Raw genomic sequence first — 22,242 nt, 5'->3', positions numbered from 1 at the left:
TTGCAAATCCATTTCAGTGCAGGTTAGCAATTCCAGTTACCATTGTATTTAATGCACAAAGTGTTCCTCAGTTCCCATTACTTGGACAGTCTTTCTGCTGCAAGTTGTACCTGAGTTCTTTCAAAATCAGCCAGGAGTTCATCATTGTCTCTCCTGTTCTTTCTCCATCCCTACATGGTAGTTTGGTAGCAAGCTCCTGATGAGGAAATCTGGGCTGGGGAACCCATGGAAGCCCTGGGTAGCTCTGCAGTGAGTCAGTTCCCTGGGAACAGGTGGGGTTACCTGAGTGCAGCTCAGCATCTGGGTGGTGCTGGGGATTCATGGGCTGGGAGAGCTGTTTTCTGGTGGAGTTTCTTCATGATCAAAGAGAACAACTCAGTTTTTCTGTTAGCAGCACACCCTCAGTGGGTGTTTGGGTTGTTTCTGTCCATGCTGAAGGCCCAAGGGGCTGCTGGACTTGGTCTGTGTGGTGCTCCAGGAGCCATCACAGCAATTGTTCTTCTGCCCTTCTCTAAGGTTAGCATAGAATTTGGGGCCTGAGGGTATCCTGGCTTCCTCTTTTATAATTATATCATTCCCACTCTTAACTAAAGCAAGCAGATTCTTTTTTATAAAAGCTTCTTCACATGCATTCCTGAGCGTTGTTTTAGTTTGCAACTGCTCAAGTTGGAATGCATCCAGACACCAAGTCCTTATGTTTCCTTCATGTTCCCAAACTCTCCTCTGGGTAATTTGCATTTCAGCACTGCTCAGCTGCACTTTGCTGGGCTGCAGGGAGGGCAGGTCCTGGGGCAGCCTGTGCTGTTTGAGGTATGTACTGGTACCAGCTAATTGTAACCTGGATGCTTTGCTGGCTTCCTTCAGGCAACCCAACCAGGATGTTTTTGTTGTAATATCCTGTCGGTTTAAGGTGAGAGGTAAATTGGAGCTTGCTCTGCTTGATTTACAGCTGGAATCTTGGTTTGAGGTTTGGTGGTAAAGATCTGAGACACTCGGAGGACATCATCAAAAAATGGTGAGCTGAAGGGTTTTACTTTGAGTGCTTGCAAAAACTTAGGAAAAAAAACTTTGCAGCTCTAACTGGAAATACTAGAGGAAAGGATGAACACTCCAGTCACTGAGTATCAGTGTGGTGTGTCCTGAGGTGGCAGAGCCTGAAGCAAACCCTGACATCTCCCCAGCTCCTCTGCACAGCAGCCAGTGCTGCCCCAGCCAGCTGCAGAGCTTGGCCATCGGGTCCAAGAGGGCTGCTGGCCTGAAACCAGCCCTGCTCCCAGCTAGCAGTCCTGCTGGTTAGTTAGTCTTCTGTGGTTTGTAACTAAATCAGGATTAGAGGGGAGATGAATACATTCCAGTCTGTTTCCCAGCAAAGAGATGGCAGACAGGGGTGTCCTGTCTAAACTTGGAGGACTTTTTTGCCATTTCTGCAGCAAAGCTGCATTGGTGGCAGCCCTGAAAGTGTTCCCTCGTTGCTTTTTGGGTGTGAGCCTTCCCTTCCAGAGCTGGGGAATAGCCTGGCTGCTGTTTCCAGCTCATTTTAGGGCTTTAGTTTTGCATCGGTGTCGTGTTTGCTGTGGGTAGGGAAGGGCCTTGCTGGGGTCTGAGTGGTTGTAGTGGGGCTGATGATTGCCCTGTCAGTCTCAACAAAGAAAGGGGATGCAGAGCTGGCTGGACTGAAACCCAGAATCCTCATAGCAGCAAGAAGGTTTCTGTGTGCTCTGACTCATGAAGCTGATTTTAAAGAAAATGGGCATTTAAAAAATCCTATTTTCCTTCCATTTTTGCCCTCCTTTGATCAAAACACTTGAAACACCTTTTTAAACTCTAAGTTTTAAATGCTTTTTTATAGCCATGAAATACACCCTTGTGTGGTTTTCAGCTCTTTTTAATTTTTAAAAGCCCTCCTTATTGCTGCTGTATAAGGAGAAATTTTTAGATTATGGGGAGAAGCAAATGTGACATTCTGTTCCATATTAAAAGTTAATTTAGGGCAGAACTGAAGCCCAAGAAAAGTGTCTTTTCTTCTCCAATACCTCCTTGTAATGTAATTGACCCCTAATACCTCTGCAAGATCTGGCACTCAGGCAGTGGAAGTGAACTGCCCAGGGCACAGTGTGAACACAGCTGAGGGGATCTGCCCAGATGGAATAAAACTGGCTCTGTTCAGGGGTTTTATAGTAGGTCTGTTCAAACATGTTCTTGTCTAAAGCAAAGCTTGTGGAACCAGATCTGGGCAGCAAGTGGGAGGATGCAGGTGACCTGGGAGGGCACAGGGAATGCTGTAGAAGGGAGTTCAGCATCAGCCCAGGCTCAAAGCCTGACCCTGTGAAGTCTTGGTGAAACATGAGAACAAAGAACCTCTGGTCACTGGGCCTGATGCAAACCATGTGCTTTGTTACTGGGAGCTATAAAAATCCCTGCTGTGGTTCTGCCCCCCTGGCCACACGGGATGAGGTGTGAGTTGAAGGGACTGACTCCTGGCCCTGAATTAGTTCGTGTCCTTGGCTCTTACAGGGATACTGTGGTCTATGCTGACTTTGGGCATAGCAGATTATTTAAAATGACAAATTAATTCAGATTGTGGTCATGGAAACAAGATTTTCCCCAGGACAGGTCTTGTCACTGCTGAGATTGTTAGAAGTCTGTGAAGCTGGAAAGAGCAGTAGGTTTGTATACATACATAGCGAGGGGCCCAGCCTGTGGAGGAGAGAATACAACTTTATCCTATTCCTTGTGGTTCCCTTCCCTAGCAGTATGAACTGGATCCTCTCTCCAAAGCAAGGAGAGGTTGAGGAGTCAGGGGCACCCTTCCATCCCTCTGGGCCATGGCTCCACGTCGGATCCAAGCACAGGGAGAGGGTAGCTCTGGCTGCCTCCCTCAGCACCAAATTAGCTGTGTGGTCTTAATCAAGTGAGGTAGTAACTGGAGGGTTGCTACTGAGACTTAATTATGCAATTGTAATTTTCTATAAAATGCATCATAAAACCTATTCATGCCTTATATTGGCTTGAAAGAGTTATGCCAGCCTCTCCAGTTGTAGAATACACGCTTTAGGAAATTACCTAAATTTGTATTTTTCTTGGAGCAATGCTAGTCAGCCCCACAGGTTGCTAATAAATATTTCATAACCTTCTATGAAGGATTATTAAAATAATTGAAATATCTAAATGACGGGCTCTCCTCGGCCCAAGCAAAGCCCAGAAGCAAGCTTTGGTTCATTTCTGTGACCTCTCTTGGCATGCCATAAAAATGCCCTGAAGTTTAGTCCCTGCATAAACACTGACTTGTTCTTGATGGCTTTCAAGTCCTTACACCATTAAATTAGATTTATATTTTTGTAACATTAGTAGGTAAAATATATTTTTTACTTCCACACCATTTGTAGTGATGGATTTAAAAATACCTAGCATGCATTAATTGGGCATGAACTCCTCGGGAGCTGGGGAAACAAATGGTTTTCCCATTTTGACAGTCAGAGGGATAGGAGGGGAACCTGAGTTTGCCCCTGCCCCAGTGCTCAGCCTGGCTTCTCTTGATGGTGAGGTTATTCCCAGCAGCAAGTGGTGTCCTGGATGGGATGTGTTGGCTTCCAGAGTTCTTCATTCTGCTAACTTGACATTACTGAAGTTCTGCTCCCCAAACCATGCTGTGGGATAAAGAGAGAATGACAGCTCGAGCTTTATTTGTGTGTGCAATATTTATGTATGTAAATTGCTAGTATGTTTGCCTTTATCTCTAGATATAAATACAAGAGATGTATACAAATACAATGAGGAGGCAGAGGAAGCTGGTTTTGCTTAAGCAAAACATGGCACATTAAGCCATCATGCCTGACACTTGTTTCATGGGGAAAACAAAAAGGGAAGCGTTGGGCTTTGTTGGGAGACATGAAAGGTGCTGCTGCTTCACATATTGGACATTATAGCTCTAGCATGCTAGAATCATTGGGGGTTTTATTATTATTATTTTTCCTTTTGGTGAAGATTAAAAAAACCCCAAAAGACAAAGACTAAAAATAAAAAACATAATTTTTGATATAACTGTGGAAACATGGTTAGTTCTAACACAGCAGGTGGCTAAGGGACTCAATCGGCAGAAACCAGCAGTGCTTTCAGTGCAATCAAAGTTAAGTGCAGAAATTTAATTAAATGGTAGCAAGGCTGGCAGAAACTTTGTAAAGCAGCAGTGCATTGTCAAATTCAACAATTATTTCAAGGAACACAATCCACAGATGGCGTCTAATTGATAAATTAAGGTTCTGGTGCCTGATTCCGCTTACATTTACAGGTTCTCTTTCTTAAACAAAACCTTAAAATTTTAAGACTGCATCACTGTTCTGAAAACAGAACAGGCTGGCCTGTGGTTTTTGGATTGCCACATTCACACTCTTCATGTTAAATGGAGAAGGTTTGCTTTAGATTTTCCTTGTCTGTCCCATTCCAGAAGGGCTGAGGTAGGGTGGATGGTAGGGCATGAACTGGGAACTCGGGTATTTAGATCTCAGCTCCTGGAGACCTCCCTGTGTGCAGGGGCAGGTGGTCAACTAATCTCTCTCAGCTTTTAAAAGCTTTTTATCTTCCTTGTCTGTTCCTCAGAGCTGTCTGTCCACTTTTGGACCTCATTATCAGCAAATGCAAATCCTTCAGAGCTTGGTGTCCTGCTCTGCAAGCCCTCTGAAGCATGAGACTGTTGAACCCTGAGGACCAAGCCTGGAAGGACAGGGACCAGCATCTTACTGTTGCCAGCACTTGCACATGTTTTGTATCTTAGGGAGTCCTGGGCTGGTTTTGTGTTTGTCCCCTCGCCTGGATGTTGCAGAGAGCTCCCCACTGCTTGGTGCTGGGGTGAGGGAAACCAGAGCACATCTCCAGGGGTTCTGCAAGCAGAAGCTTCCTCTGACATTCTGGATGTCTGTAGAGTTTAGTCAGACAAACAAACAGGCCCTGTTTTCGCCCTTTTTAAACTGAAGATACAGCAGGGATATTTTGTCTGTGTGTTTTTGATTTCCATGTGCAAATACAGTTCCCTTTCCAAGGCTTAGCATAGCACTTCAGAGAAGGGGGCAGGAAAGATTGAATGAAGCTCTTCAAATACACTTTGCTTGTTGTGCTTTAATGCTGGAGAGGGCCATTTCCCTCTGCTAGTGGCACTTTTCCTCTCCAAACAAGTGTTTTGAACAAAGGTGGGAGTTGAGAGAGAGCTTCAGACAATAGATACCTGCAGTATATGTGTATATACACACCTGGATATCCAGTACTTGTTTGTCCCTGGCTAAAAAAGGAAACTTTTTGTCCTTCTTTCATGTTTTCTGTATTATTAGCTTGTATTAGAAGATGGATGCAAGAGGGAAATCACCATTCCAGTGTCTGCATTGTAAACTTGGGGCACAGATTCCCTAATTGCTCTCCAGAGTGTGGTGTGTGTGTGTGTGTCTTGGCATTGCCCTGGTGGTAGTAAATTCTCCATCAGCCAGATTCTGTGTGATGGAGCTGAATCAGTGCTTGTTATTTTTGGTTACTAATAGTATACTTGAAATCAGGAACTGGGCTGCTCCCTTCCCCCTTTCTCTTCTCCTGTGCCTAAATATATCCAACCAGTCAATCAGCACTGGCAGGCATCAATGCTACGGCTGTCAGATCGAGTTAGCTTTGGATAGCCTAAACTACTGGCTTGTTTTTTGGGGCTTGGAAATGCATTCAAATAGTGGCATTGTAATTTGACTTGCAAATGAGTCCAGTCTGGTAATGGGGCCCTTGTATAGAAAGAATGATGCAGCACTTTAGACAAATCTATGTCTCCTTCCCGTGAAGAGGATTGGAAATGATACAATATACACTGATGTTTATGGCTACATGCTTAGTGAACAGAGACATTTTTGAATTTTCATTAATGGTGGAGTTTGGAGTTCTTAATGGAAGGAAGAAAGAAAGAAAGAAAGAAAGAAAAAACCACTGGAAATTAAAGGAATGTTAATGTCTTCTCGGGAAACTTAGAAAACATTTGGTTTAGAGGCAAATCTGCTCCGGTCGTTGTTTTATCTCTTAATTTTTCCCCTTATCTCTGCTGGTTGGTTGTTTAAGAGCAACACTTAAGGAAAAACATTATCTTTGCTGCTGCTCCTTCCCCAAGTGAAGGAACTGGCCTGGTGACGACATAGCTATTTCCACAGCAACCAGGCAGGATGTCACAAATTGAGAAGTGTGATTTTACATGCAGAACAGCAGCAGGAGCAGATGGATATTGGAAACAAAATCCCCACCCCCTCCCTTTGCCTTCTTACACTCCTTCCCAAAGAAGAAATAAAAGCACTTCTCACAATGTCTCTTTGCAGACCTTCCAGCAGGCAGCATAACTCGTGGGAATTGTTTCTGCAGTTGGGAGGCAGCAAGTGCTGGGGTGCAGTGTGGTCCCTGGGCTGGGGGCTGCCCCACGGCCTGGAGAGGAACAGGAATGTTTGCAACTTTGGGACCAATGGAGGGAAGATGAGGTTCAGGCTCAAATTTAGCCTGGAAGTTGTTTCATTAGCCTTGGTAGTGGCCTAAATCTGTTAATCCTGACTGTAAGAAAGTGACCCAGCAAACAACCCCTTCCCTTGGACACTGGGACACATTTGGTAGCCATCTTGCAGAGATGTTTATTGTAACACCCACCCACCCTGTGGGCAAAAGCCCCAGGAACATATGCTCACTCTGTTTTCTCAAAAAAGATAATATTGGAAACAGGCACAGAAGGGGGTTTGCACTTAATAAAATTCGAGGTCAGAGCCTCTGCTTTGAAAAACACAGAGCTGGTTCAGTGTCCCAGTTGAAGGCTCTCCGGGCAGCCTTGGGATGGACACATGAACTGAAGCTGGGGTGCAGGAGGAAAGCAGACAAGCAGCTCTTTGTGCCCCCTGTTGCAGGCTGATGAAGACAGGAGGAGTGAAGCCAGATGTCCACCATTTGCTTATCACCAGGTTGTCCAAGTCAGGTGGGGAGAAGCTGTAATCATGTGTTGGGACATCCTGTGCTTGCAGCCTGGGAGCAGAGAGTGCTCTGTTTGTGCAGCTCTGGTGCTGCCTGGCAGTGATTGCCCTGCTTGCCCATGGGCTTTCTCCTTACTGGTGACCACTGGTGGGCTGTGGATCACAGCTACCACGTTGCCAGTGTCCCTCAGAGCACTGTGCTCCTTCCTGGGCTGGATGGCCCTGCTAATGCACCCGGGATCCCTGCTGCGTGATGGGGGAGGCTGAGCACCCAGGCTGCAGGATCTGTCCCCTTTGTCACTGCCACCTCACCTTGTGTTCCCTCCTCCTGTCACAGTAACCTTGGCACTTCTCTGCCAGCCTGATTGCTGTGGTGGGGCTGCAATAAAAGGCCTTGGTTTCAGTTGTTAGGAAGTATGTGTTGGTGTGTGTCACAGCCTCTTAAATACTGGTACAAGAGAAGAACAAGTCTGGGAGAGTCCTGGAGCCCAGATCACTTGCATAAAGCTGGCTCTGGGTCCTTGGAGGCTCCTTGTGGTGATGGGAACTGCAGACCCTGGTTTAGTGGGTTGAGGCACTCTGAAATTATGCTCAAGTCTAAAGTTTCAGAGGAGTTGGGTGTCGAGCTTGCACTGACTTGAGTTTCAGCAGGAGCTGGGTGTGTCTATTTTTGTCTTGTAGCAGTAGGGTTGTGGACCAAGATCCCCTTGTATTTTTATTTTTTTATTTGACTTTGAAAACACCAGCTGTGATCCTCTACTATTATTGGTATGGATCACGTGGCATTTTAATTAGCTTGGGTGAAGGGAAGTTCTGGTAATTGATTTATTAAACAAATGCCCCTCTGCTTGCTTTGGTTTATGTGCTGGAAAGATTGTATTAGAAAGTTTCTATTACGAGAGAGATTAAAAGGCCTTTTTAGGATTTTCTTGAAATCAACAAGTGCCTCTAAACTGTTCAGCTGAAAGATACTATTGATATTTCACTGTAGAAAAGCTTTTTCTCATCATTATCATCATTGTATCACTCCTTTTACTGTCATTTCAGTCTTCCTCCCCTCAGTTCACTGACTGGGAAGATCATGTTAATTTTTCTTGCCTGGAGTTGCCACCTTTGCTGTCTCCTGATCTAGCACACACACACACACACACACACACCCTCTGTTCATGTCCCTGAAAGTCTGCAGGCAGATTCCTTCTGCTTCAGAGAGAAGAACCCAGGCACGTGATGACAGACCCTGCAACAAGTGGTTGTGTCTCTGGATGGCTCTACCCAGGTTTTATTTCTCAGTACAGACATTACTGTCAGCAGCAGAACTTCCTCTGTTCAGAGCTTTTGGTTGTAGACCATTCCACCTCTCTTCCTCATGCACTTTATTTCTGCTTTTCCTGTCTGCGTTTTTTTCTGCTTCTTAAAAACAAAACAAACCCAATGAAAGATTAAAACCTTCTCTAAACTCTTGAGTTACCTCCTTAAGAAGTGCAGCAACATTGATATTAATACCTGTTCTGCTGGGGATAGGCTGTTAGTGCTAGAAATGATCTCTATTCTCCCCCAGTATTTTACAGATGAGCACTGAAAAGTGTCTTTATTCAGTTTGACTGTTGCTATTATGTGGCGAGGCATTCAATAAAAGTTGTGATTTATGAGATGTGTGTGGCCGTTGTTGTTTTTTGCTCTGTCATCTATCAAGGAGAGAAAAGCCAGGCCTGATAATTCTTGGCACATAGCTTTTTCAGTTAAGAATGTCAGCTGTCAGGCTGTCAAGAGAAGTTATTTCTCAGGGTTTTTTTTTTTCAAATAGGCAGAGATCCTGCTTCTTACTGTGCGAGGTTGATAAGGGAGTGCTTTCTGTGCTGCTCAAAAAGTGTGTCCCATGGTAAGGCCCTTAGTGTATGCCCACTTAAACTTCCAGTGCTTTGTGTTTTCTGTGTGTGACAGCACTTGATTGCTTAATATAAAAATGCATTCAATTTCTTTTTTTTGCAGCTTTTGTGTGGTTTTTTCCCCCCTTTCTCTCTTACTGAATGGAAGGCTTTTTTTTTCTTCCTTCTCTGTGACTAGGTATTTTAAAAGTGCTCCTTTGCAAAATACGTGCACATTAGATAATCTGGCATAGCATAAAAGCTCTTTCATATTTTGGTGGGCTTCATGCATGCATAAAGTAGAGCTAATTGAAGACAGGCTGTTTGTCACAAATGGGGATACAGGGATGGGGGACGGAGGGGAAGAATTATGTTAAATGCCAGGGTGATGAGTGGTTTTTTTTCCCTCCTTATTAGTTATTTGCAGAAATGTATCAAAAAGTCATTTTGATGCAGTGTACAATAGTATCACAAACTTGTGCTTTGCATCCTAAGTGGATGGTTAGAGCACAGTTAGAAGCTGAAATCATTCCTCGATTAGTCCCTGGAGTCCTATATAAGTCTTTAAGTCTCAGCATGTGGTCTGTGATTTAACAATGGATGAAGGATTGCTGAACTTGAGCTGAATATATAACCTGAAATTTTCAAACCTGCAAGCCCTTTGCTTCCTCCTCTCCCCTTCCTGCTGGAGAAGATCCATCAAAACCTTGCTACAGCTGGCAGTGGATTTGCCTTCAGGGCAGAACTTTGGAGTTGGAAAGACTGTCAGACTATGGTTCATAAAAATGGATAGGAAGTCACTATCAAAAAGAAACAAGAAAGGTGTCAGGCTGCCATACAGGTCTGGGTGCTGCATTAGGGCTGTAAGTTCTCCTGTAGCCCAGGAGGGAGTGGGTCCTGACTTAGTGCCACCTTCATGTGGCTGGGGGTGCAGCTCTTGATAGCTTCCCAGCAGCAGGCAGGAGAGGAGGCAGGAGGAGTGTATCTGCAGCCAAATGCTTATTTGCAGTGGTACCATTTTTATTAGAGCCCTGGTGGTATTGGGTGAGTCCCCTCATGGGAGCAGGCATTGCTCTGGGAGCCAGGGGAAGGGAGAAGCCTGCAGCCCCTCTTCTTATCCATCAGCAGGTAGGAGGCTGAGCTAGTGACTGAAATGCCACAATTCAGTGATTTCTTTGAGCTCTGCAGGTCTTGCAGCCCTAGGGAGAAAAAGAAATGGCAGGACTGTCAACATGACAACAGTTCTCTTTTAATCCACTCTCTGTGCCAAATTTTGTGAGTGCTGGAACAAGGGGAGCCTCGTCTGAGAACAGAGAGAGGCACAGTGCAGAAATACCCATGGTTTTGATGTCATGATGTGCAGGGAGTTCATTCTTGCTGACCTTGTTGGAGAATGGGTGAGTGTGTCTCTGAAGTGTGACCCTGGGGTCAGGCATGCTCAGAGCTGGAGCTGGTGCCCAGGGAGATGTCCAGATCATTTGCACACTCAGCCAGGAGGGAGCAGAGGGTCTTTGTGAGGTCTGGTGTGGGTTGCTGCTTCCTGTCCTGAGCCTCTCCTCCCATGCAATGTATTTCTTACCCCCACATCCTCACTTTGGGCAGGGGCTGTGATCCTGGTGCCATCCTGAGGATCAGTTGTACCCTGACTGCAAGCTGGTGAGTAGCAGAGAGGTTGGCAGCAGCTGGAGGGCTGAGGATGAGCCCCAGCTTAGTGACACGTGCCTCGAGTTGGGCTGGGCTCAGTTCCCTCCTGCTGCTGCAAGTCCCCTGAGCTCCTCTGGGAGTTGGGGTGCTGCAAGCCCAGTTCTGTTTGTCCTGGCAGAGCCCCATGGAGGAGGTTAGAAACGAATGTGGGAGTTGGCCTGGTGGATTAAAGTCTGCCTCAGCTCATCCATGTCTTGCTTAGAGATGGTCTTGTTAAAGCCTGGGTGCTGAGTCACGCTGTGTGTGCTGCCATCCAAAAGCCAATGTATAAACACATCCGTTTTCACAGAATCTCTTGCCAAGTACTTGGGTTTACAATGTTAGCAGCTTTAAATAAATTCTTCCTGGAGATAACTGATTTATTGGGCTCCTACCCTTCTGAGGGCAAAGCCTACTTACAATTAACAAACAAAGCAGCATGAGGCAGTTATCATTCTGGGTAATAAATCTTTCAGTGTTGGGTACCACTCACTAATGGGCTCTGAAAGTAAAACCACACCAGAGATGCCTGCAGCTGGGGGGGCAGGCAGTGCAGTCACTGGTTGTGATGGGTGTCTGCACACCCGGGTGGGTGGTGGAGGGGGATGAGGGGTTCAGCAAGAGGCAGCTGTGCCCAGCACCCTCCTCAGCCCATGGCTAGTGTTGGTGGGTGCTCTGGCAGGGTGTTGGGATGCCCTGTGTGTCTGTACACCTTGCTTTGGGCAGGTCTTACAGGTGTAGGAACCACAGGTCTGTTTGCTTTGGTGGTGGTAGAAGGGCCATGGGTTGTTGGCTTCCTTACTCTAATGAGCAGAATGAGATAGCTCTGGGGTTCAAGGTGCTGTGGATAAAGGAGCAGTTTGGATTCTGCTGCTGTTGTACAACATGGGTTGTATGGAGTTGGATGTTTGGGTCCTTCTGATGTTGGTTTTGGGGGGAATCCAGCCCTGCCTCTTTGCACGTCTTCTCACCCTTGGCCCTGCCCTGTGCCTCAAAGCTCCTTGGTCAGCCTGGCAGTCCCTGGCTCACAGCCTGGTGGCACAGGGAAACCAGTCTGCCCAGTTCTGGTCAGTCCATTGGTGTTCCCTGGTAGCCTCTTTGTGTGGATAAACAATTGGTCCCAGACCTGTTAGCGTGGTTTCCAGCGTCAGGGAGATATTTCTTGCTGGGTTTGTATAAATGATCTAAATGGATCCGACAACCTGGCCATAAAACATCTGTAACATTACACATTTAGTTATGTTACTAGAGACTTGAGTTCATTTTGATGGGTAGTATTTTATCTGCTACTTTTCCCCTTCTGAGAGCAAAGCTTTCTGTAGAGGAGGATTTATAGAATTATATTTCCAGCACAAAAAAAGTCATGCACATTAAGATGTTGGAGTAAAGGAGAAATAATGTCTTTTTTTGGAGATCTTGGCTGATTTATCTCTTGCTTGGTGGTTTGGTATGACCTCCCTAGCTAGGAATAATATTTTTTTATTCTTCTTTTAATAACAATAATGTCAGTAACACTGTCTTGCACTATTTCAGCAACTTCAAATCAGACTTCCAGCAGGTTAGACATTTAATGAGTGAAGCCTCACAGGCTCCAGTGAGCTGTGGGGATATATTTTTGTTCTTTTTGTGGAAATCAAGGCACATAGCACTCAATTGTGCAATGCACTCAACCTAATGAGGCTTCCACAAATGCTGCAAGTTAAAATGTATGCTTAAATGCTGAGCCCTGCATACTCCAGCTGAGTTTCTCCCAAGACCCTTTGATACATCAGCCCAATGGAGACTCAAATGACTTGCCCTGTGGTCAATAAGTGAGTAAACATCACACAAGGGAGTGCAGCTCTTGTAGCTGCGAGGTGCTGCCTTCCTTTGGAAAAAGTACGAATGTTTTCTCTTGTCTTGCTTCCACTCTTCACTCTCCATACTGCTCCTCAGGGGCCCTTTTATTCCTAGTCAAGGGTTATTTGATCTGCTTTAGAGCGACAACTCTGTTGCTTTCATAATGGCTGGTGGGTTCCCTCCCTGGCAAGGGAAACATCTTTCTTTTGTGAGATGAAGGTGGAAGTACTGTAATTCTTGCCATTCACCAACCCATTTGTGTGTGGGGGCAAGAAGATAAAAGGAAATGTGGCATTTCATAAAATTGTGAAAGTATTTCAACAGCAGTAATAGGAAAATCTGGACATTTTGCAAGATTTCAGTGGTCTCGCATCAGAGGAAAAGATCACCCTTGTGAAAAAGCCAAGCAGTGTGTTGCATAGACATTAGCTTGACTCAGCAGATGAAGTAAAACTTGCTCATCAGTAACTGATTGCTGTGTGCATCTATATTATGTAGATGAAATTAATCAAGCCTAAGGGTTAAAGTTTTCCATTTGTTCTTTTCAGAGAAATCATCTAGAGTATGTTGGGAGGGAGGTAAATTGCTTTACACATTTCTTTTCCCTTCCTGTGAGTTTCTCTTGTTTTAGCAGAGCATTATCTAGAATCCTAACAGGGAGCTCTCATCACTGATTTGACAGGGTTATTGTGAAAAATTAGTTGATAGTAACTCAGAAGTATTCAAATTGTCTTTCTGCACTGCAGAGGCAGTAAACTTTTTTCTGAGTGACCTCAGTGTTTGGAGCAGGAAGATTTATTAACTCTTACAGAACATGTGTGTTTCTTAGTCTCCAAATGGAGTTGTGCTATTGGGGTTTTTTTGTTAAACACCACGTTAAACTTCCAGTGATGATTGTTCCTTCTCTGTGTCAGTGATTGCTTGCAGGGAGCCTCACTGGCAGTGCCATGAGAGCTGCAGTGCCTGGGCGTGTTGGCAGGGCCAGTGCCTGCCGGCTACAGGTACAGCTGGCTGCACCCTCTGGAGGCCTCTGCCTGCTCCCCTGGCCTCAGAGGTGAGTCTGGAGCAGCCAGAGAAGGAAAAGTGATTATTTTTTGCCTGTAGGATGAGAGCACATCCCCGACAGAGAGGCTGAAGCCTTGCCCTGTGTGGTTTCTCTACCTCTACCTGTGGTGGTAGAGCTCAGGGCAAGGGCTGTGTTTTGGCTCCTGCCTGGCAGCTGTGGTGTGACTGTGACTTCACGGGCTTGGGCAGCCCACCTGGCTGGTAGGCCAGGTCTAACATGCCTGGGTCTAACATGATTCTGCTTGAGCTTCCAGGACCTGTTTGGAACTGTTTGGCTTGGGGTTGGGAAGCTCTGCCCTGGGAGCTGGCGAGGCCTCGGGCAGTGGCTGCAGCTCTGTGGAGGTTCAGCAACAATCACAGGGGCCTCGTGTTGCCTGGTGCCTTTGCTCTCACAGATTTATAGAGTTTTAAGTGATGTAACTCAGCAAAAATCATGTGGGGATGTTTGGATGAAGGTTAGGAGGCAGTGGGAGCTGCAGGACCTGGGAAGATGTGTGCACTGGAATGCTCAGTGTGGATTTGGTGTCTAGCTCCAGGCACATGGATTTTGAAGGTCTTGGCCTTTGTGGTCAGCTCTCCCCTTCAGGAGCTTTTCATCATGGGCACCCCCCACAAACCTCTAGCTGTCAGCAGATCTGCAGCAGCAGTGTACAGGGGTGCCCCCTGCTCTTTGGAAGCAGAAAATGCTGCTGGCTGCTGTATCCACCTTCCGTGCAGTGTCTGCCTTGTGTGAATCCCTTCTGGGTTTGGGAAAGCAGGGACAGCTGGATGCCTTCACCTTGTGTTGTTCCAGGGTAAATAATAAGGACTTGGGTATGTTTTTGGGAAGCTGATTACTTTGATTTGACGCTGTAGTCCACTGTGCTAGTGACCTTGAACATGCCCTTGTAAATACATTCTTTCTCAATTGGATGTCCTTTTGGAGGGCACACGTTTTCTGGTTGTATTTTGGGTATGGCACATGGGGTTTGATTCTGGACAACAGTACAATTCAAATTGAGGAATTGATGAACACCGTAACGGACAGTTAATGCTCTGTTCCCATCAAATATTGCTGCCATGTCTTTGAATGTGAGGTCTCTGGGCAGAATGCCATCTCCTCTCTCTCTGTACTAGGTTATGTTTTGCCAGTAGCCTGTAGATGTAGGGCCAGAGTCTTAATTGCTTCCCACTGGGACCTTTGTCCTTACATTACATTGGCACTGTGAAAATCCCTCCCCTAGACATAGCGACGTTGGGCACTCATCTCCATTTGTGGTCCTGAGATGTATTCCTTTAAAAATAATTATCTTTATTTAAAGGTATTGATGCAGTTTTTAAGCAGTGCTGAACAGTGCTCAGGCAGGCACAGTGGGCAGTGTGTCAGCACTCGGTGAGTACACAGTCACTTCCTTACCTCCCCGGGCATGGGGAGCTAAACCAGCCAGGGGGATTTAAATACATGTTCTCTCTGCTCTGTAACCCATAAAAGAGTTAACTAGAGCAGAGTGGAAGGAGCAGCCCAGAGGGATGTCATATAACTGGTTAGAGCCAGGCTGTGAGGCTATGATCTATTCCTGTTTTCCGGAGGGTGTGAAGTCTGGCTCTGGTGAATTTTACTGTATCTTTTGATACAAAGCTTGAAACCGGAGTTTGCTTAAAAAAAAAAAAAAAAAAAACGCTCTCACAGCTGGGGCTAATTTTCAAGAGGTTGGATCTCCCATGAAGGGAGCTCTTTGTGGTGGGCATGGAAGGGCCTTGCTGTGCCCTAGAGAGCCAGGGGGTTGCAGGGTGCTCCAGGGAGGCTGTGGGATGCTCCTGCCCATGAATAAGGTGCTGCTTCTCCCCTAGGGACGAATAAGAAATTTAAATTTGGTCTTGGCCAGAAGATGACCAGGAAAGGCTCTTGCTGGACCTGGGACAGATTTGCTTGTGAAACTCCCAAGGATGGTTTTGGCAATTGCTGCCAATTCAATCTGTCATATAAAAATCACTTTGTGTGTTCTGCCTCCTGCTGATACCATGGTCATTGAGGGAGGGAAAAAAAAACCCAAAACACCAGCCAAGACCTGACCCTCCCAAAGTTAACAGCAAAACCAAGGACAGCCAAAAACTAGGAATGCAGCAGGGACTAAGTTGACAGTTTCACTGAGGACTGGATTGGGAGAATCCATTTGTATTTTCCACAGAAATCAAGGGAGCTGATTTATCCCACCGGGAATCTGCACTGCTTGTTTGGATCAAAGAGCTCTTTCATTCCTGCATACCTTGCTATAGCTTGAGTTGGTTCTCACAGGATGACATGAGCTTACTCAGGGGTCAGGCACAAGGTATTTGCAGTGTTTAAGTCTTGCAGAAATCCTATTTTGAACGGTTAAGTATGTTGTATGTGGCACACAAACCCCTGCTCCTTTGCAGAGGATTGAGTTCCTCTTGCTGTTGAAGAGCTTGAGAGGTGAATATTTGCCAGGTGATGGTACACACTGCTCAGCAAAACCTGGCCATGGTTTGTCAGCTTTATAGTAGGGCTGGGGAAGGAAGTGGTTCCTGGGGCATGCTCAGGTTGAGGGGACGGAGAAAGGTTGGCAATTTCCAAGATTTTCATCGTGGGCTTTGCATAATGTTTGTTTGTTATCTAATAGCTTTTTGGAACTTGCTGTGACGATCCCAGAGGCAAAAGAAAAACACAACCTGGAGAATTCTTGCTTATGGTTTATGCTCTGCCAAAGAAAGCCTAGCAATTTAGTTAACAAGATCACTTCCCCTATTACATGAGTTATTGTTGTTTTTAATTAGAGGTGATGCTGTACTTTGCATGTACAACACAATGGAGTATAAAATGCAGTTCAGCATATATACCTAAGATGATTTTTCCATTACAAACCTATTTAGAAGGTGGATGCATTAGAAATGATGAAATGTCAAACTGCAGGTCAGATGAGGAAGCTGGAATACCCGTGTGCCCACGCACATGTGCTATCACACAAGAAGGAGGAAAGTGCTCTGCAGAACAGTTATATATGGATAATTAGTTTAATCTGAAATTAATGCTAATTTCAGCTATTTGTGATGCAGATTTGCCATTAGCACCCTCGTTCCCTTCCACTGTGTGGAGAATTTGGTGCAAAGCCTTGGTGAGTTCCAGGCAGGTGTGCAGCAGAGCTGATCCAGGCAGGATCTTCCAGGGAGTTCTCAGCCTCATCCCATCTCTGCCCCTTGCTTTTGGAGAGTGGCTGCTCCTTTGGAAGGTAGTGCTGCTTCCATCAGGGATGTGATGGCACGCAGGATTTGACTCTGCACCTTTGGATAACTCCGTTTCAAAGCACTTGTGTTTCACTTTGCAGATGTGCCCACCATGTGCTGGGTCTGCTCACTGTGCCAGCTGCCCATCCCTACCCCATCATTTGTGCCTCCTGAGCCAGGGGCTCTTCACTAAAATTGGGGGGGGAATAGCCAAAAAAAGGTGTGCAAAGAGCAGTAGGGAAGTGACACTTGAAGGCACTACCCTGAAGAAGTCTGGAACTCCTGTGTTAAACTGGCTGGGTCATGGCTGTCTGAAGAGAGTAGTAGGTGTTTGTTGCTTGAGATCTTGAAATACTGAGCTTAAAAAAAGCTTAAAAAGCCCTTTAGCTTAAAAAGCCCTTTTCCCCTTTTAATTGTCATGATAATAAGATGTGCCTAAGAGGAGGGTTAGTTCTTGTGTGTGCAAGGATATTAATGGACACTGAACTAGAGGCTAGGTTAAGGTTGTAAGAAGAGGAGAAGGCTTGTGTTGCTAAAGCAGGGTGGTTTGGTCCTGCTTCTGCACCACCTGAAGTGGTTGCTCAGTTCCAGAACAAAGGCAGTGTCTTTTTCAAGAGCTGAGCCAGTCAAGAGATTGTGCCCTGGAATGACTCTTGGCAGGGGCAGTGCTGTGTGGTGTGGGACCTGAAGTACTCACAGGTAACCAGCCCTACACCCAGCACCCTTTATTTCTCCTCCCTGCAAGAAGCAGGGCTGTGGGGAGGTGATGCTGGAGGGTCGCACAGCAGTGAGGAGCCCATCAGTGCCTGTCTGGCTGCAGCTCTGGTACCTGGTGAGACATCAGGCAGTCTCCTGGTGTGTTCTCACAGCCATTACTTGAGAGGTTTTGTAACTTCCTGGTTCACATGAGTTTTCTCAGAACTCATGTACCTGATCCAAGCAGTTTCACACATGTTAAGGTTATTTTACTGGTGATTTGGTGGCTGCTTTGCACAGAAGGTGTCCCTGCTAGTGAACTCCCTGAATTAGTGAATGCTTTTTTTTTTTTTTTTTTAATAATTTTTCTGTCTCTTGAGTGCTCCATCATGTTTGGTTAACACGTTTCCGAACTGTTGGGCTAAGGGTGGGTGCTCTGAGCCTGAGGGCTGTGGGGCTGGTGCAAAGGACCACAGAGCAGGACTGCCTTGCCTCTTATCTCATCTGCTTGGCTGCTGAGGGAGGATTTGCAGGTTAGAGCAGGAGCTGGAGGCTTTGTTTTCCAGTTGGTCCAAGTCCCACTGCAGTTCTCTAATATTAGAAAATTGGTGAGACTGTACCAGCACAGACAAGTCGACTGCACCCAGCAGCTTGCCTGCTGTTAGTGTTTGAGAAGGGAATGGGTGCTGCCAGCATAAACTGGAGCTTTTCTGCTCTGCTGGGGCTCTCCTGGGTGCCCTGGGCTAAATGGGAGCCAAGTGTGGTGCTGGCATGGCCCCCATGGCAGGAGCCTGTGGTGGCACCATGGTGATGGGGTTGGTTTGGTCACCTCTGTGCCTGCTGCAGGACCACATCCCCCAGGATGCTGGGGGCACCGTGGTACCTCCTGGCTTGGGTGGAAGGAAGGCAATGAAACCTCCTGTTGGGAATGCCAGGAGAGGAGGAATTAATTGTGGAGGTTGCACATTGCTCTTTGGCTGAGGGGAGTGCAGGTAACAAAGCCACTGAACCATCTCTTTGGGAAAACGTAGATTGTAAAAGCAGACTTAATTCTGTGCTTCACTTTTGTACCAAAGAGCTGATTTCTGAAACCGTTTCCCAGCTCACAACACATCTCTAGGCATTAAAATGTTGTGAATTTGCTTGTCATTACTGATATTTTCTTTGACTGAAGCTATTGAAACAAAGTAGGTCTGTGGGGTTTTTTTTTCCTTTAACCTTCAATCTTGCTTCTAAAAGAAGTAGCTCTCTGTTTCTTTCTTTTTGGTCCAATATAAAAATGATGATAATTTCAAATATTGCTTTAGAATAATTGCTTTCCACTCTCTTTTGTATGACAACAGAAGCTTGGCCTGATCTTAAATCAGATGCTGGCAGGCGGAGGGCTCTTGACAGCCCTGCAAAATCCTTTAGTTACAAGTCGGCTTTAGCCAATTCTTTATTTGTAAATGACAATTTTCTACAGAAAAATATATGCTTGGGCTTCAATTTCAGAGCCCTAGATTGCAGCCAGGAAAAAATAATTGAATTTTTACACTGTTGGGTTTTTTTCTATCTTTTCTTCCTAACTTTAAAAAAAAAACAAAACAAACTAAAGTGAAGCTCTGTAAAGCATGGTTAGGGGCCAGCTGAGGGAAGTATCTCTCCTGGTTCATTTGAATTGCAGTGGGGATGGGAGCTATGTCTTTTTGAGACAGTAGCTCCAAGAATAGGACACTTGGACTCCTTTTTCACTTATATTTGCATTGAGAAGCACAATAAAACCGATTTATTAAAAAAAAATAACCGGGGGCTAGGGTTGTTATTGAGTGCCTTTACTCAGCCATTTCTCAAATGAAACCCAAACAAGACAAAGAAAAAAAAAGTATCTAATCAAATAGAATTGGAATTGCTTTTGTAAAGAAATACTCTCATTAACTGGGTTAGAGATGGCATCTGAAGAATATTTATTTTTTTTTTTTTCCACATCTTGTTTGGAGTAATCTGGTTAAACCATGTGCTTGTTTTGTAATTTCTTACAGATGGTCACAAGAACAAAGAAAATATTTGTAGGTGGATTATCGGCTAACACAGTAGTGGAAGACGTAAAGCAATACTTTGAACAGTTTGGCAAGGTAAGTTCCTGCCCAAGTGAGCACTACATCTTTTGAATTCTTTTTTTTTCCCTTTCTTTTTAAAACTGTGTTTTGAAAAACAGAAATGTGATGAGGCCTGAGGTCAAAAGAGGGTCACCTTTTTTCCCTTCCAGTGTAATGTCTCAAAGCCTCTGGAATTCCTTTTCTGTTTGTTGCATGTGTACATCATTGCCAGCACTGTTAACCTTCATTAAAAACAGAATCATTGGGAGGTGAATTTGTGCATGTTCAGGAGGAACCTGACCTTAGCTGAAGGATTACACAGTTGTCTGTTCCATAAAATCAGCCTTCTGTTTACCCCTGTTTCCAGTGGCAAAAGGAGCAGATAGACTGATCTGGGAGCTCATTAAGTTGTGAAAATACCTGAAAGAACCACGTGAACAGCAAGAATAAAATGGAAGTCACTAGAATATGCATTTAATTTCTTATTAAAATATCCTTATGCAAGATCCTGTGGGAATACCTGTAGAATCCTGGCATTTTTAAAGAAGAGAAAGTTTGTGAGTAAGGAAACCTGAACCTTGCCAGAATAGTCTTTACAGTGATGGAGCAGCTCAGTCCTCACCATCCAAGCTCTGCCTAGCATGAGCTTAGTGCCACCAACTTCCCCAGAGCTCTCTGGATCCCCAGTGCATCTGGATGTGTGGCCAGGTGTAGAGCTTGCAGAGCTGCCTGCTTGGAAAGAAGTTCCTGGTGCCACCTTCCATGGAGACATTCCTGTCAGCCCCACTGCCTGGGGGCTCCAGACAGCTCCAATCCTCTCCTCTGGAGTCCATCAAGTGATGGTTTAGTTGCATGCTTACACGGGGACCCAGCAGGGTATGCTGAAGCAAAGCAGCTCCTGGTTTTGTATATATGTTTCTTTTATCTGCCCCGAAAAGCCTTGGCCAGGCAGTATTTTGTTGAGGGCTGAGGAGGGGAGTTTATAAACTGTTCCTCTGCTGGATTGATAGTTGTTTTGCAAACCATTCATTTGATTTTCAATAATAATCTTCGATTCCGGCAGGATGTTTACAGCCTGCTGAGCCTTTTATTAAGGGATTACATGAGCTTTTGGATGTTTCTACTGTAGTTACTTCTAATTGCAGAGCTCCTCTAACCTGTATTTTTGAAGTTAATAATAGTTTCAGTATAAGTGCTTTGCATATCGTCTGGATGCTGTCTTAATACAGTCTTTTTAATTTCACCATCTGGTAGTTTCATGCTTGCAGTTTTACAGTCCCTGAGAATGCAGACAAGCAGGCTGTGGTTTCCCCCAGCAGTGACAAGTGATTTGGGACACTTCCTTTCTGCTTTTGGGCTCTGCCTTTCCTGAGATAGCCTCAAAGAGATCTGCCTTTCCAAAGGCAACACCTTTAGAAAATCAGGTATTTTTTTCAAGTGTCTTAATTTGAAGACTGGAAAAACTGAGGACCTGAAAGTGGTTGCACAAGTTGCAGTCAGGGCTGGGACCTGTTCCTCTGGCACTGGAGCTGGGGATGTCCTGCTGAGCTGTGTGCTCCAGTTGTTGGAGCTCAGCTCCTCTGGGACTCAGGCTTACTGGGTTTGGCCCCAGTGACCTTTTCCAGTTGCTTCCCTGTTTCATACTTCCCTGTTGTATGTGGTGAGGAGGAGGTGTTCTGGAGGAGAGGCTTCTTGGCTGTGTCACTGTGACTTGGCCCCACTGGTGTTCAGGTTCCCTGCACTGCACCTGGGTGTTCCTCAGCTGAAACTCTGCTTTGTGGGGTGCTTTGTGGTGACTGTACCTGAGCCTCTGGTTGTGAGCTGGTGCAGAGCTGGTTAATGACTTTGGGAAATGGGTCCAGCTAGTTTAAAAGACCCAGGATTGGCCCTGTGGGACTTTGTAGGAGCTGTTTCCTTCTCCTAGTCCACTCCATGTCCCCCCCTGTTCTTCACTTGCTTGCTCAGGTTGCAGGCTCCTGGTGGCCAGGGCTGGCAGTGACTGCTCAGCACACAAACCTGACGTGCCAGCCAAGCCCTCCCAGTGCAAACACTGCATCACCAGCCATGGGCAGGGGTTGTCTCTGCTCAGCCCTTCCTTAATATCAGGAGAATTGCATGACATAATTCAGGTGTAGAGCAGCCGCCCGTATTTGATAAGAGCATCTCAGGTGACTTGCTCTTTGAAATGCTAAGCTTATTTATTGGTGTGGAAAAAATTGCTTACCTACTGCTGTGATTCTTGAAATCCTGTTTGTACTTGCTGTGGGGAAGAGCTTTGTGATCAGGGGAGGTTGTTTTGGTAACTGGAGGTAGCACTCAAAATACCCGAGGTGGTTGAGCAGCCATGGGCTCTGGGGCTGGGCGGGCTTGCTCCTTCAGCTCCAGTTGGCAGGAAAGGGCCAAAAGTGCTGAATTTGATACTGCAGCTTTTTGAAAAGTAAATGCTGGAACCTTTTTCTCTGAGAAAAAGAAAGCTGCTTTAATAAGCTGTCTTTCCTCACTTTACCAGTGAAAATGCCTCCAAACTAAGCCATAACCATTTACAGTCAGATGAAAAAAACAAAACCCCAAACCCTTGTCTTAGTACCTAATCCCAATAGTCTGGTGTAGTTGTCTCTGTGATCCTCTGTTATTTCAGTCAAAGATGTTTCAAACATTCTTGCAAACCAGGTGACTTCAGTGGCAGTGCCAGCCCATCCACATGTGCAGACCTGTGAGAAGCAGGCAGTTAAGACCAAGTTTTAAACAAAAAAAGTATGAAAAGTGAAGAGACCCAAGAAGAAACACAATGGGGCTGTGCTTCCCCCTGTGTCCCTCCCCTCTGGAGAT

General features: G+C 45.6%; 1 protein-coding gene across 19 annotated transcripts in view; it reads left to right on the top strand.

The window, feature by feature from the left end:
* The window catches only part of MSI2 (musashi RNA binding protein 2), a 195,560-nt gene that overhangs the window by 49,705 nt on the left and 123,613 nt on the right, over positions 1-22,242 (top strand). For all 19 annotated transcript variants that reach the window (XM_030462366.1, XM_030462365.1, XM_030462362.1 and 16 more), the window contains exon 6: positions 19,357-19,449. In XM_030462366.1, coding sequence (XP_030318226.1) covers positions 19,357-19,449 — 93 coding nt within the window. The remainder of the gene's footprint in view (positions 1-19,356; positions 19,450-22,242) is intronic.

Source organism: Calypte anna, chromosome 19 (genome assembly GCF_003957555.1).
Source record: "Calypte anna isolate BGI_N300 chromosome 19, bCalAnn1_v1.p, whole genome shotgun sequence".
NCBI lineage: Eukaryota > Metazoa > Chordata > Aves > Apodiformes > Trochilidae > Calypte > Calypte anna.
The sequence above is the reverse complement of the archived record's forward strand: the minus strand, read 5'-3'. Positions and strand labels throughout refer to the sequence as shown.